The sequence below is a fragment of the Mchenga conophoros genome, linkage group LG2 (assembly GCF_057382185.1).
Source record: "Mchenga conophoros isolate Kocher_MC1m ecotype Shallow Benthic linkage group LG2, M_conophoros_male_GT1.1, whole genome shotgun sequence".
Lineage (NCBI taxonomy): Eukaryota > Metazoa > Chordata > Actinopteri > Cichliformes > Cichlidae > Mchenga > Mchenga conophoros.
In genome coordinates, this window is record NC_140527.1 from 2,027,590 (window position 1) to 2,044,009 (window position 16,420).

The window sequence follows — 16,420 nt, forward strand, 5'->3', positions numbered from 1 at the left end:
TTTAACTCAAATCTTCTAATAGTTTTATTTAACTGAAATTTAATGGCGGTGTTTGCATCTTGTGTTCTTTTTAGAACACGACCATAGGTCACACCATCGATCCAACTTCACCAATCTAGTTGTGAACTGAAACAAATTTGTTCTTTTGAATAAGTTCTACACGTTTCTGTATGTGCAGTTATGTATTCAGTGTGCTTGCAGAGCCCCCCTCTTCTTTTGTTTAACTACATCATTAGCTGGGGGTAGCTTATGCTGACAATGTGAAGACTGTTGAGCCATTTGTTTCTCTAAAATACAAATCTGTCCCACATTCTCAGCAGCTGCTCATCACCCACTGTGACAAAGCTCGTCCTGGACAAAGTTCACATGCTAAGTTATGAAGAGGTTATTTTTGCTGCTGTAGTGTGACTTTATTAAACTTATGACTTTAAAAGTTGTTAATTAAAGCAACGTGTCAACCTATGTTGTTGCATTTATGCAAATGTTTGGAGTATTTGTAACCCAATATCAAAAATCAGATACAGAGACAGTTTAACAGTATGGCAAAGTTCAATTACATTTATCCAGTTACAAATGGTCCTTTGAGGGAAACCACAATGCTGATGGAAATGAGTCCCCGGCTCTACACCACTCATCACCTCACTCAGGCATGGTGACATGCAGACTTGAATTTGGTAACAGAGAGAGATTATGAAAGAAACTAACACTATTAAGTGGCCCAAAATGCATTAGATACTAACACTACCACAAAACAAGGTCACAAATTCGACCAAGTAAATGAAACTTACAACTATACTTCCAAGGCCTGTTATTTTTAAGGGATTTCTGTGAGAAACTGGGGTTTAATAGGAAAGCATTTAAGCAACACTACCACAGTGAAGCATCATTAACTGGTAGATAAGGACATCTGGGAAAACAGACCGGTATGTCCAGTAAACACAATAACTTCAGGAAGTAGACTCAGAATTGATTCCCACCAGTCACAAAGCTCCTTCAGCATGCTGACATTCAGTCCACGTTCATGTTGGACTTTACAGGTGTTCAACATTTTGCGACTGCATCTTGCAGTTGCGATAAGCTCATGTTGACACCACTAAACGGTGTTAGGTCCCTATCTGGACCTACAGTTGGCAACAGTAACCCTGGTTCTGCACTGCAGTTTTGGTGAGTGTGGTCACAAGATTAACCAGATGTCCACCAACTGTACGTTAATGTTAATATGAGTCCTCCTGCTGACAGCAGATCCAGAGCAAAACAACAATTACTACAAAGAAACAAAACGGATGCGAGCAGGGCTGGCTGGTTAGTAGCGATTTTCCAAATAAGAGCTTTATTTACTTATGTTCATGGATGATAATGTTGGGGATCAACGATGGTTCAAGGTTAATGGCAATAGCTTTTATAAAGAGGTGTCAAATTTGTATCCAATTTTTCCCACAGATGCATTTAGAGATTCAAGCCCATTTAAATCTACCTTCAACCAATATTCCCAACATGGGGACGGGGACTCATGAACATGTTCACAAATTAGACTTGCACATGCCAAGTCTAATTTGCGTGTGTTGGGAGAATTTTTCAGCCCTCATAATCCTAATCCATAATCCTCTTAATCCTAATAAGAGAAAACAGGAGGACTGATGTTTAAATGAGAACTTCTTCAAGCTGGAAATGGGAAATAAGGCTTTGTTCCCTCTTGTAAAATACAATTCATACTTGTGCCCAAGGCACCAAACCCTGCCGTTCAATAACACAGATTACCATGTCCTTTTCCATTTCTAGTAGACCAAAAAGAAAAGTTGCTAATATTTATAGTAATAGTCACACCTGATCTGCAGTCTTCCAAAACCAAAACAGAAAATGACGAAGGTTTCTCCATTTTAGAAACTCAAAGTTTAACTGCATTCAGGCAAAAATGCAGATACAACACTGTTGGAACAGTGTTGTATCTGCTGGATGACAGACTGTGTGTTCAGGTATATGTGGTTGTGTGTGCAGGATAAGCCCTTAAAGATTTTGTGCTCTATAAATAAAACTACAATGAAAAAGAACATGTGATGGCTGCAATGAAGAAAAGTGAGCATATTCTGAAGTTGTCCCTGAGCTTTGCTGCAACACTGTGTGCTGCTGAAAACAGCCTCTCTGCCGGTGTAGATGGTAATAATTCAGTTACCAAACAGCTGCAGGTGACTGGTTCAGACTCATGTACATTTATAACTGGCCTGCAAAAAAAACATTTTTATATATTATTACAAATTAATATTTTATATTATTTTACATTTAATTAAAACATTTTTATGAAGGGCTTGAAATCAATATGGTCTTGTGAAAATCCTCACCGTTTAAACTGCCCCCTGCTTGGTGCAGGTGTCACTGCAACAGAAAGTGGGTCGGCTCTCTTCAGCTTAAACTCCGTATCTGACCGATATGCACATTTTAATGTAGCGTCTGTGGCTTTTGGCTGCGGATGTGAGCAGCTACAAAGTTCAGTTTTGTTTTTGTCTCCCAGCTTATTGAGCAGGTGGCTTAATGAGTGACTTTGAGCTTTTTCCCTGTGTGGGATTTACTGTGATTACAGGAACAAGTGCTGCTGTTTTGGATGCTTTCCTTCACCTACGCTCACCGTCTTGTGCATATAATGTAATAATTTATTAATTTTGACTTCCCTGTGAAATCTATTACTCTACACTGTAAGTAGACAGACTGCGGCTCCACGTTAAAATATGAAACCATCATCTTCACTGCTGCTGGTATCAGAAGTCTGTTCTTTAAAAACTTGGGGCTGCATTGTTTTAACATCATTATGTTTTTTTACATTCACAAGCACACTCCTAGACACACCACAGTTCTATTACAGATCTGTTTTAGTGAGAGGTTCATGTTTCCATGGTGCCGACTGGAGTCATTACACAAAGCATCAAAGCAGAAAACCAAAACGTTTGTGTTGATGACGTCACCATCAGGAGATTACTAAAGCTATACATTTACTACCAGAGGTGTCTATTAGGAAGCAGGACTTCAGCTTATCCAGATGACTTCAGGGTTAGTCCTGGTTTTCTGTAGTACAAAAGGTGATTGACTTACAGAGGTGTAACTTGCTATAGCCTCATGCTATAGATGTTCCAGATTAGACATCGACAGGTATGAAATCACTGCCCACTGACTGATTCTGCAGAATACAGCATCACCACTCCTGTAACCTCTGCATGGAGAGTTGGAGGGTGCTTCCCTGATGAGTATCAGTAATAGATCTAATTCTTAGATGCAACTTTAATCCTGTGTTTTTCCCCCGTTGGCAGCAAACACTAACACTTTGGTTGTTCATTTACCTTTAATTCATGATCCTAAAACAGGACACTTCCTGCTTGAATTCTGTTCTTAAACTTTACTCTCAAACCCTTTAAAGACAACGGGGACAGAATAAAAACTACAAGTGTCCAAAGCAGGTTATGTTGGGGGTTTCATTTTAAAATCACCGTTTTCACAGTTTCTTTTATTCACAGCATGTTTTAAGAGCAATGTGGATTCTATGCTGGGGGCATACATATGCTACTTATTGAACTGTACCTAAACCCACTGAGTGAAGCACACACTGTGTTGCATTGTCACAGAAATGTGCATGTATTAATTTGTTGATTTCGAAAAGGCATAAAATGTTCCTATATTTCTCTTTTACACTGCTGTAACTGCAGCTAGTAGAACACCTGTTCAAATTCATTTAACTTTGATCTGCCGACAAATTAGAGTCATTTCCCCTTCTTCCACTTTATGTGGAAGAAAAGTCATGTAACCCATGAAAAAGCCCCTTTTAGATGAACTGGATGCTGCCAACACCCCTTTCATGTGAACTGCAGGTGAAACCCTGGATTAACTCAGCAAGTTGATTAACCAACTTCATGTGACCGTATAGTCTAGTCGTCAGTGATTCCATATAACTGAAAGACGTATGTTGAAACTGCTTCATAATATCTGGCCCCTGTCATATCACTATCCTCCAACAGGTCTATACAGTCCTTGAATATGACATACTTATGTACTGGTCCTGCATATCTTACCTTGTTACAGTGACGGCCGATGCCCATGAGAAAGTTATCTGGTTTGATGTCTCTGTGGATGAAGTTCTTTGTGTGTACATACTCGATTCTGCTGATCATCTGAAGATATAAAAATGTGTTTTAAATGTGACCAAATTACTACAATGGACAAAAGTTTCCAGGTTATATATGAAGGCAGGATACAGATAAACCTTTGCTTAGTTCCCTTTTTTTTTAAAAGCCTGCAGAGAAGTGGGTGTGTATGAGCTGGATACCTGGTCTGCCAGCATAAGGACAGTTTTCATGGTGAAGCGGCGAGAACAGAAGTTAAACAGGTCCTCCAGACTGGGTCCAAGCAGGTCCATAACTAGGACGTTGTAGTCCTTCTCTTGGCCATACCACCTGATGACAACAGTAACATAGAAAAGTAGGTTTTCACGGTTGATCTCAGTCACAATGCATTCTCTAAACCAACTTCACAGGCTGAATATACAGCGGTCCCTTGTTTATCCTGGGAGTTACGTTCCAAAAATAACCTGCGATAAGTGAAATCCGCAAAGTAGCCAACTTTATTTTTTACAATTACTATAGATGTTTTAAGGCTGTAAAGCCCTCACTACACACTTTATACTCGTTTCTCAGACAGGCAGGAACATTTTCACACTTTTCTCTCGTTTAAACTCTCAAGTTCAAACCTTCATAGAAAACAAGTCCAAAGGAACCCGCAGGTGGCGACGTTTTGTCGACATTGTTGTTTGTTGGGGAGAAAACGTACAAACATACAGTCCAGCACTTCAGAGTCACGCTGCTAGTGATCGAAGATTTATGTAAATGTGACAAGCTGAACGTAGCCAATCAGGACGCAGGACACAATACGCCGTTTAAAACAAACAAACAAAAAACAAACAAACAAACAAGAAAACATGCAAAAGTGCACAAAAATAAAATCCAGTGAAAGGTGAACCGCGTTGTAGCGAGGGACCACTGTAGACCCAAAGCAGGTTGGCCTCTTATAAAAAGGCTCGTTTTACGTGTCCCTTGTGCATAATAAATGAGTCGTGTATATATAAGAACAAAAGGTTACACGTCACTTTGAAACAATTCTCATGTGTTTCTGAGGTACAAACATGAGACATTAAAATGTCACGCTGTTCCATGGAAGCCCATCACATGAATTCTCTCCACCAATGACATCATTGCTTAGTGGGATTCTGGTTTAATTTAGTTGTTCCGACTGACATCCTGATGTGTCAACAAGGAAACACAAGTTACTGTGACGCAGCAGAGGTTGAACTTTTTACCTTTTAAAATTGTTTTAAGACAGTCTCATTTTTTCCTCCCCACTCTAAAACACTACTGTGATGTGGAGTCATGTGACTCTGGAAAAAACATTGAACACAATCTGTTCACTAAAGCCAGCTATGTGTCTAGAAACATGGAAAAGAACAAACCAACCACGGTTCTTTGTATATTTATATTTTCAAAACTAATCACTGAAAGTCAGTCTTTTGATTTTGTTTTTTCATAGAATATTTTGTTAGTAAATAAATATCTGTAACAAACACCCCTTTGCTTTGCATTGATGTGCTTTCATACCTCTCTAAAAGCTCAATTTTACTGATTACAGCTTGAACCGAGATTACTTATACAGGGATTATACTTCCCACGTCCACAGGTGCTCAGGTCCCAGTGACAAGTCGCCTCATCGTTTAGTTAACACTGTAACTGTTAATTTTATTAAAAGGCAAAAGAATGAAATCGCAGCTAGAATTGCTGAAACATAACACCTGTTCTTAAACAGCTCCCATGGCTTCCAGTTCACCTAAGTATCAATTTCAAGATCTTGTTCATCACTTTCAAAGTCCTTTATAACCCTGCTCGCCTGTCTTTATCAAATGTTCTCCATACGTACTCAGAGTACACTCTGCTCATCTTCCCCTGTCTGCTCACCTGACTACCATGGGACTCAGAGCCTTTAGTTGTTCTGTCCCAAGACTTTGGAACGCACTTACACCAGATCTCCAGACCAAACTGCACTTTTAAACCACGTCTTTAAAGGCACCGATAACAACTGTATAAAATGTAATAACAAGAACAACAAGCACTCAAAGTATTATATGACATGCCTTAGTCACCCATTCAGACAAGCTTTTCTACACCTAAGTGCTTTCTAACATCCACACCCCAATAGTTGCATTGGAGAGGAACTTAGGGTTACAGTATCTTGCCCAAGGGTACTTTGGCATCCAAACTGGAACAGTCAGGGATCGAAGCACCACCTTTCAATTAGTAAATGACCTGCTCCACCTCCTAAGCTACAGCTACCTTATTGAAGAGGTGAGGCCCAACACGACAAACAAAGAGGGATCAAATGTGTATGCCAACAAGCGTAGAAAGATGAATTGAATGGACGTACAAACTAGTGCTGCCACGATTACGTCGACTATCAAAATCATCGACGACAAATTTAATAGTCGACGCGTCGTTTGAAGCTTTGTAAGATACAAAAGACGCAGGAATAAGTAGTAGTAGTATTTAAGAGTGTAATAACAGACTGAAACAGAAGATGGCAGCACTGCATGTCCAGGGATGCCAGCTGCCGTTAAACCCCGAAGAAGAAGAAGCTGTGTCAGGTTTCATAGCTGTGTCCAAATTTAGCGGCTGCATCCTTCGGAGGCCGCATTTGTAGGCCAATTAGGTTACAGCGACGCCGTGATGACTGTCCAAACACTTAGATAACTTAAAAATGTTATTGTTTGGCTTTTCCAGTGTTTTATTGGTTCCTCAGTAAATCTGTTTGGCTGAGATTAAAGTTAGTTTTCACACAGCTGAATAAACGTCAAACAGACAGCTGATTATCAGAAGTGTGAGATGCTCGAGAGTTTACTCCAGTGTCCTGTTATAGTTTACATAAAGAACAGACGGCCGAGTTTATTAAACTTCATCGAAACAATCTGCAAATTTCATTAAAATTTAATAAACTATCATCTTGTCTTTATTTTTAGTTAGCACAGACCTTAAACACTTAAAGCTGCAAGCTAATGATAGTTATATAAGAGCAGATGCAGCTGTACGTTTTATGTCCAATGGATGATGATCTGATTAGTCGACTAATCGCAAAAACAATCGGTGCCTAGTCGACTATTAAAATAATCGTTTGTGGCAGCCTTAGTACAGACATATGTGGGTATGTTGATTCTTACTGATGTGCACCTATTCAGTAAAGAAGCTACAGCTAGTAAACCAGTAAATCTGTGGCAAAAATATGGGCAGTAAAATGGTAAATGGCCTGTATTTATATAGCGCTTTACATATCCAGTCATCCACCCATTCACACACACATTCACAAAAATATGGGCAGTATGTAACACCAGGTCCAGCTACACATGGTGGCAACTAGAGCTGCACGATTAATCGTTAGAAAATCACGATCTCAATTAGGGCTGCCACGATTAGTCGACTAGTCACGATTATGTCGACTATTAAAATCGTCGACGACTAATTTAATAGTCGACGCGTCGTTTGAAGCTTTGTAAGATCACAAAGGACGCAGGAATGAGTAGTAGGATTTAAGAGTGTAATAACGGACTGAAACAGAAGATGGCAGCACTGCATGTACAAGGATGCCAGCTGCCGTTAAACCCCGAAGAAGAAGAAGCAGCTGTGTCCCAGAATTCATAGCGCAGCCCAGCGCAGTTGTCAACAATGGCGGCAGCTAGTTAGTTTTAATATTACTCTTATTATTCTTTCTGGGTCACAAAATAAACGTTTAACATATGTTCAGGCGAGAATGTAGCTGTGTAAACCTCAAATATCTGCTCAGTTTATCAGGACACCACATATTTTCAAAAGCGCTCCGACGTTTTCGGAGACGGCTGTTACCCACTAGCTCGATAGCTAGCCGGGGGCTAGGCTAACTAGAGCCGTGAGAACACCGGACTCCCGGCAAATCGTTTTCAAACCCACCGCAGTCTTTCGCTACTCAGGTTAAACATGATATATAAGTCACTTAGATAACTTAAAATGTTATTGTTTGGCTTTCTTTAGTATTTTATTTGTTCCTGAGTAAATCTGTTTGGCTGAGATTAAAGTTATAGTTTTTTGCACAGCTAAAACTGTCAAGCAGACAGCTGATTATCAGAAGTGTGAGACGCTGGAGAATATACTCCGGTGTCCTGTTATATTTTAGATAGCAAGGAGTTTATTAAACTTCACCGAAACAATCTGCAAATTTCATTAAAAATTAATAAACTACCATCTTGTCTTTATTTTTAGTTAGCACAAACACTTCAAGCTGTAAGCTAATGATAGTTATATAAGACCAGATGCTGCTGGTGCAATAAGCTGTACGCTGTACGTCCAATGGATGATGATCTGATTAGTCGACTAATCGCAAAAATAATCAGTGACTAGTCGACTATCAAAATAATCGTTTGTGGCAGCCCTAATCTCAATTCATACTTATGTGCGATCTCATTTCCAAATGACAACGATTTTAAAAAAAAGAAAAAAAAAAAAAAAGACGATTGTACCGCATTTTGATCCGGGACGTAATCTGCATGAAAACAAGCGCTCACTCTTCCTACCACGTGATACAGAAGCTGGCTGCTAAAATTAGCAGGGAAAAACAACGGAGAGCACGTCAGGGATGACAAGAAAGTGACAGGAGAAAATCCGTCCCGGTCAACCACCCAAACATCAATAACGGGAACCTTATACAGCGCTTCCCTATACACGTCGAACTCCCGCAGGCACAAAGAAATCACGGAGGCTATCACTTATCACCTGACCAAAGATATGGCTCCCATCAACACTGTGCAAAACAAGGGATTTAGGAAAATGATCAACACCCTCGACAAACGCTACACAGTGCCGTCCCGCAACTATTTTTCTATTGTTGCACTACCTGCTCTGTACACGCAGCGTCGAGCAACGGTGGAGACGGAATCTCAAGCAGTACAACATCTGGCAACGACAAAATGAGACATTTGTTGTTTTTATGTCTCAACTGTTGAAGTTGATGTGCAGTTAATAAGCGCAATAAATATTTATACTGGAAAAGAAAATTGTGAGAGAATCGTGATCTCAATTCTAAGCAAAAAAAATCGTGATTCTCATTTTATGCAAAATCGTGCAGCCCTAGTGGCAACCATGCTGGTGCACATTAAAAAAAACAAAAAAAAACTTGTTGAGTTGTCCATAACATTACAGAAGGTCTCCGAGGGCGAAAAATGATACCTGTGACATTTTACTTTGTATGCCGTTGGCCTGTAAATGGTGGAAACTGAGGAAGGGCTCAGTTGTCATTAAAGTCTGCCTTCACTGAGGCCCGTGCTATGATGTCCCATGACTTGGCGAATCCAAATAGGTGCTAATGGAAGTAGGGTGTTTATTGACCTTCGATTTGAAATGGAATAATGAAATCTTTGTGTTTGAATAAACTTTTAATTAAAAGTAACATAACTGAGTGATTAATCCACTTTATATTTTTTAAACTATCAAAGATTTGGGGGAAATTTTGAGCCCAGAGGGAAACGGGTGTGATTGTGTGCTGCCACTGAAAAAACTCAAATGATTTAAAACAAAACTGCAGTCTCACTAACGTTAACTTCATAGTTTCATTTTGTTTTCACTCAGAACAGGCTATACTCTTATGTCAACAAGGTCTAGAGGCAACATTTCAAAATGAAGAGAACAGTTTGTGGCACTGCATTTGACTGAAGTAATACTGAAGGTGTAACAGGGTCGACTGACAATTTATACTACAGTTACCACTCTGTGGGTAACTGACAATTTTATTGCTATGTTTGGTTTTTGCTTTTGTATTATTTTATATTTGTATCGATCAGCACTTTGGTCTACCAGGTGTGTTTATAAAGTGCTATATAAATAAACGATGATGACGATACTTTAAATAAACTGGGTGGGGATGAAAGGTGTATGGCAATGAGGGTCAAGCGTCATGATTCCTTGTTAAGGAATGTAATTAACGGTTACAAATGCCTTTTTGACACTGCCCATTAAACAGGGACTTAATTCAATGAATATCAGTCTCTTAGTTTTAGACGAGCTGATGAGTCAACTAAACGAGACCAAAAGAAAAAAAGAGACTAAGAAATGAATTCCCAGGAACAACCCTACCTGTAACTGCCATAATTATCTTATGGCATGATATATTTTCAATCCATAAGCCTGGTGGGAATCAACTATAGTCACAATATGCACACAACTGACAGCTTTACCATGATTTTGAAGTCTGTAACATTCACAGGCCATAATCATGACCCCAACACAAGGCTTGAGTCACTTCTTTACACACAAAAAAAGCCCGAGCCACAGTGAGGAAGTTGCACAAACTGGTATAGGTGGGGCCTGAATAAAAGTCAAGTCAGACCGTAGCAGGAATGTAGGAGAGGCAGCAAGATCAGCAGGTTGCGCAGGCTGTAGGCAAGAGTGTTTCAACATGAAACCAGAACTATGAGCACCAAGACTCACTGAACACAGCTTGTTTGCAATACAGTTAAAGTGGAAACTTACTTTAGACTTAAACTACAAAAAAGCCAAATTGAAACAAGCCTAAACTGGGATTTATGGTTTACAACCATTTTATAACCCATACTAGTGGCTATTAAGGCTTTTATAGGATTTTCAGGCTACATCACCCTAGAAAACATTCCACAGCATTACAAAGCAACTGTTGACAGGAAATTCTCACCAGATGTTGGTAACAACCCCTCTAATCCACATATGCAAATTCAAACCATAGATGTCCATAAATGATGTGTAATAATGAGGAACTATGTGGGATCACAGAGTTGGACACAGCTACTGGCAATCCTCAGTAGGTGGCAGCAGATTTTTATCAAGAACGTCTCAGTACATTAATCCTTCCATCAATGAAGCATGACAGTGCCGTATGAAAAATAGCCCCACGCTATCATGTTCCCAGCTGCAGACTTCCCTCTTTTTGGGCTAATATGCAGTGTCTTTGGCCTCTAAACACTGTGTGTACTGAGGCATCCAAAGAGTTTAATTTCAGTCTCATCTGACCAGACTATGTTCTCCTTAGACCCCGACGACACGGTATATGACATGAATAGATGACTACCAGAATGTAAACATGTCAGAAAAGCTGCCGTTTAGCACACTGTTAAACACCAAAGTCAGTCGTTTCACTGAAAGTCCAGTTTAACTGGGAAAAAACAAATGCAGTACTCCTAAATATCCACTGAGTAGTGTGTAATTATGTCTTTCAACAAACAGATGCAGGCTCAATTTAGATGTAGTTTATTAAATGAACACATACATTACTGAGATGGACATGGCCGTTCAGCCTAATCACAGTTCATGTATGTTGCTAGAGACCATTCATCTACGTAGTACTGCCAAAGGCTGAGGAGGGTGCTATAGATACAAATTTTAATTGATGTGAAGGATCATAAAAGTTAATCTCATTTATTTAGCCCTAAATCACAACAGTTGTCTCAAGGCGCTTTACAGACCCTACAATGACACAAAGAAAACAGGTAAATATCACACCTATGAGCAAGCACTTTGGTGACAGCGGGAAGGAACAACTCCCTTTTACCAGGAAGAAACCTCCAGCAGAACCAGCCTCAGGGAGGGGCGGGGCCATCTGCTGCAACCGGTCGGGGGCGAGCATACTTGGATTCTACGTTTGACAATCTAGTCCAAGTAGGGAAAAGTTGAAAGAAAACCCCCAAAACAACTCAATTTAATGTGAAAACCACCAACATGTTGAAAGAAAGCTTTTCATTATTTGAAATACAAATATAAGGTGGGCAACAAAGTTCTGTCCAACCATTCATATAAAACTGCAGCAAATTCCTTTTTTGTTCTACTACAGAACAATCGGGGAGACAAGACGCCACTAATTATTCCTGATAGTTCTTGTCCACCACAAGACAGACGGGTGTATTGTTGCTGCCCTAACATTTATGTTTTTATTCCATACACAGTTGGTGCAGAGCACCCACAACTGTGTTCTACATGTACAGTGACAGAAGGCTTTGGTGGCTTTTTAGTCGTCTCATTGTTTTAACACACAAAACAAATGGCTACGCTACACACCAGCTACACACTCCAAACACATTCAATGTCAAATCTCTCACATTTCAAACTCGCCATCACTCCCAAAACTTTCCTCTCTTTCTAAGCAACCATATGCCACGTGCTGCCACATCATTTTTGATTGGCTCATGTGGTACATTTTGTAACCAATGAAAGAAAAGTGTCTGTTTTAGTTTGGAGGGATTTTCCCCTCGGGTATGAAACCTGCTTGCGAGCGCTGACCTTAGAAAATCCAGCTACAAGTCTAAGATACAAAAAGAAAAATGAATTCTTTTATTTTTTTAATAGAACACTTAAATGCTAAAACAAGTGCCAGGAGCATTAACAAACGGTACATGATCAGCAGCTTGTTCTGAAGGTCAAATATGAACATTATCACGTGGCTGCTTTGGATAGTTTGATGCATGAAGTCGAAATGCCAAAGACAGGTTAATCTTTCTTTCTTTTTTTAATTAAACTATTGACTATCACGCTTTGTCACAATGAATATCTGAGTGAAGACACAATGTCTAAACATTACCTAAATATATTTCTTTGAGAAATGGCTGCTGCACCATGGCGTGCTTGAAATCAGTTGGTACAGTTCCCATTAGAAGACAGGTGTTAATAATGGACAACACACTAGGTCCAATAGTTTCAAAGACGTCTTTAAAATAACGAGTGGGGATAATGTCGAGGCGACACAGAAACAGGCTCAAAGGCATCCAACAGCTGATAAATTTGGGGGAACAGAAGCTGGAGGAGTGATATGAGACCTGATAGCAGTGACCTTATTGACAAAAAACAAGAGTTTTCACAGGTGGCTGGAGACCCTGGAAAGTGTTTGGTGGTTGATAGCAGAACTAATGGTGTTAATAAGACACGAGGTCTGTGACAGGAATTACAGATGATGTCTGATAAATACTTCTGTCCTAAAATCCTTCCTCTAACACCATCCTGCTAACCAAACAGGGCTTAACATATCAAAGGAGAGCTGAAGGTTTTCTCTTCTTCGTTGAGTCACGTTGTTTAGCCAGGCACCTTTTTTAGGTTTAACACACTCTGTTTTAAAAGGAGCAACAGTATCAAGAGCAGCTGAACAAAGCAGGTGATCAGCACTCATCTTCAGGGAGCGACTGTCCAGCTGAGGGACACCAATAATCTGTTCTTCAGCAGGAGTGATGATGCAGACTGTGTGCAGGCATTTTAAAATGCAGTCTGTTTTTGGAATACTTCTTATTGAAATGTGTTCCTGTGTATTCAGTGATCAATTATATCAAACAACATTCAAAGGTACAGTTAGAGTCTGAAGCTCAGCTCAACCGGTCTCTGTGGGTTTACCCAGAGAGTAGTGACTGAACTAGATCTGCACGGCAGGGTGGACTCAAAAGCGATAAGGATGAGGGGCAGGTCCAGGTCAGCGCTGCTCATTTCCCAGCTCATCCTGTCTTGATGCCTTTTGGATCTTCTAATAGAAGTCTTGTTTATTTCTGTCACCTACATTTTGCCCTGACCAATTACACATGAATATAAAAAAAAAAAAATACAAATAAAATTAGGATTCCAGCTTTTAATTAAAACTCTAGTTCAATGACTACCACAAACAAAAAACACACGTTATCCAACTTTCACACTGCGTGCCACGATGACAAAGTGACCCAAGATAATTAAATGGCTCGTCCCTCCTCTATCATGGTCAGTAGTGACGCGTGTTCACACTGCATTAAAGTTTGTTTGCTCTGTAGTTACCAATGGCTAAAAATGGTCCTTCAAATATGTTCGTCTGTGGACATGAGTGGACGGGTGTTACACCAGAAACCAAAAAATGAACCAGAAATGAGGAAATCCGCCTCCAGTTTCTGCCTTCCAGCACGCTAAAGAAAAATCCAGTTGACCTTTGACAGCTGCAGCCTGCCCTACATTTAACACGGGTCACATCATTAACAGCAGCTACCCAATTCCTTACTAATGCTGGTAATCAAGGCATGTAAGACCTGTCAGGAATCTAAATTATTGTGGTGTCACATCTGTTCTAAATAAACACACTAAAGAAAATGTAATGCTTTCATCAAAACAACCGGTCCAACTCACGACTAATGAAACAAAAACGTCATCATAAGCAGTCTTTCTGGCACAGACGATGTGAACAAAGAGGTGAAATACCGCGACCCTGGTGCTCGGACTGAAGTGTACACACTGCATAGTTCAAATATACAGTGTGGAAGTGGGACGCAGCTAGTGTACTTAAGATTACCGCTCACCCTAAATGGTTATTATTAGCAGTTACAGCAACTAATATTACGTGTCCCCGCTGACGGGCCCTGTAGAGGCTTCGTTTACGCGCTGCAAACACACACTGCTGGGCATGGTCTGCTGTTTTCGCTTCTGTTCGCCGCCGCCATTTTCTGACAAGGGAACGGAGGACATGTTGGAAGCTAGCACAACAAAAGAGCGGCCATTTCCAATCACACAGTCCCCTTTCCGCTCCGTAACAGCTGTAATTCAGGATACAAGTACGCACCTAGGGTCTGTACACGGCTGTCACCACGCAGCCAAAAGTGTCAAACGGAACCGAGAGGGAAGCGTTTGAAAGCGGTGGCTGGAAATACATAATACACAGTGTGTCCTCGTAGCTGTTGGGCTGATTAGCAGGCCTAATGCCAGCAGGGTTCACAATCACTGTTAGCCGTCTTTTTCCCAGAGCAGACGGGACGACATTTATTGACCGAAATAAATGTTTCCATGTTAGTATCGACACAGACGCCGTGCCGCCCAACCATGTCTCCTTACCTGATGTGTGGAATCCCGACACCGCCTTGTAGGATTTTGTATAGTTTGCTTTCGTATAACAACTGCGGATGTCTGGCCTTTTGTGATTCCAATTTAACAGCTACTTCCTGAAAAATAGAAACACGACAACAAATACACTTCAATATTTACCATTCTTTTTACTACTAACATCCAGGGATTCATAAACTGAATGCAGCTAAAAGTATTGTGTAACCCTAGCAGATAAATAGAAGCTGTGCACTTTCCAACCTATAAAGTTATCGCACACATAGGACAAAGCTACCGTCATATTCGGTAAAATTATTTAGCAACTTCCAGAAGACAGCTAAACAATCCAAGATGTAGAAAGATGCACCATATTACCTCTCCATTTGTGATGTTGATGGCCAGATATATGTCGCCGAAAGATCCTGATCCGATTTTTCTGACGAGTTTGTATTTTCCACCGACTATGAACTCTGCTTTAGAGCCACTGCTGCTCGCCATATCCACCAGATATCAAATTCCACCTGATTTGCTTTAGGAAATTCTGTGGCAATTTAGCCCGATTGTCAGCAGAACATACGGCGTCCCGTATATCCACTTGGTGTTACAGGGGGCAATGTGGGCTAGCTGTTACTACAAAATATTTTCGAAAACCAATGAACCAGGCTTCGATAGATCTCATATATAGTTTTCTGGCTTTCGTCTGGCTACAATAATCTTAGTTAAAACACAAACTGGTCAGGTAAACGCTCAATGGCGTGTTAGTATCGACGTACAAACATCCAGAACTAAATTAGAACAAGCCTAAGGCCTTTAACACCCAACCAGCTACCTCGAAGTAGCAACTAATGTCCGTCAAATCTAACGTTAGCTAACGTTAGCATCAAGCTAACGTCGTCGTAACGCACGCAACGGAGAAACTGTCCAGGTTTCCTCTGCAGTGAAGAGCGAAAGTAAATCTTTATACTCTCGCGGGTGCCGTTGCTTCTTCGATCTTTTAAAGACGTTTTCAGCAAACTTTAAGGGTCGAAACCGTCTGTACAAAGTACAACCCACTCACTCCGCCATCTTGTCTTCTCTACCCTTTCTCTCAGCTGGTTGCCGTTGGAGGCGATTAGCTAAGGTACCTCATGGCCCCTTCAGTTGCTATCGGAAATAAAAGCAAATATAAAAAATATGCCACAAAACTTAGTGCTAAGAAAGGAAATATGCTTTATGTATGCCCGCAGTATAAATGCTTTATAACGCAACATTCCTAGTTTGAATGGCCTTAAAATTTTGTATATTTTGTTTCTTTTTTAATTTGTTTTTTTGTCCTATCGCGTGTCGACGTATGTTAAAGGCCAATTAATTTTTATTAATCCTTTATTTATCCAGGTAAAAATCTCATTGAGATTAAAAATCTCATTTACAAGGGAGACCTGGCATCATAGCAACAAAAGTCACATACCACATAGGTATATAACATTTAAAACAAATACAATATCCCATACAAACATGTGTAAAATATACAATAACAGATCAAATTAAGAGTACATTAAAAA

General features: G+C 40.1%; 1 protein-coding gene across 3 annotated transcripts in view; it reads right to left on the reverse strand.

Annotated features, from left to right (window-relative positions):
* Positions 1–15,984, reverse strand: part of csnk1a1 (casein kinase 1, alpha 1) — a 31,281-nt gene extending 15,297 nt beyond the window's left edge. For 2 of the 3 annotated variants that reach the window (XM_085282635.1, XM_085282626.1), the window contains exons 1-4: positions 15,255–15,984; positions 14,892–14,998; positions 4,307–4,433; positions 4,053–4,151 (exon numbers count right to left, since the gene is read on the reverse strand). In XM_085282635.1, coding sequence (XP_085138761.1) covers positions 4,053–4,151; positions 4,307–4,433; positions 14,892–14,998; positions 15,255–15,377 — 456 coding nt within the window. In that variant the 5' untranslated portion in view covers positions 15,378–15,984. The remainder of the gene's footprint in view (positions 1–4,052; positions 4,152–4,306; positions 4,434–14,891; positions 14,999–15,254) is intronic. The other variant, XM_085282644.1, reaches the window with a different exon arrangement.
* Positions 15,985–16,420: the final 436 nt, after the last annotated feature.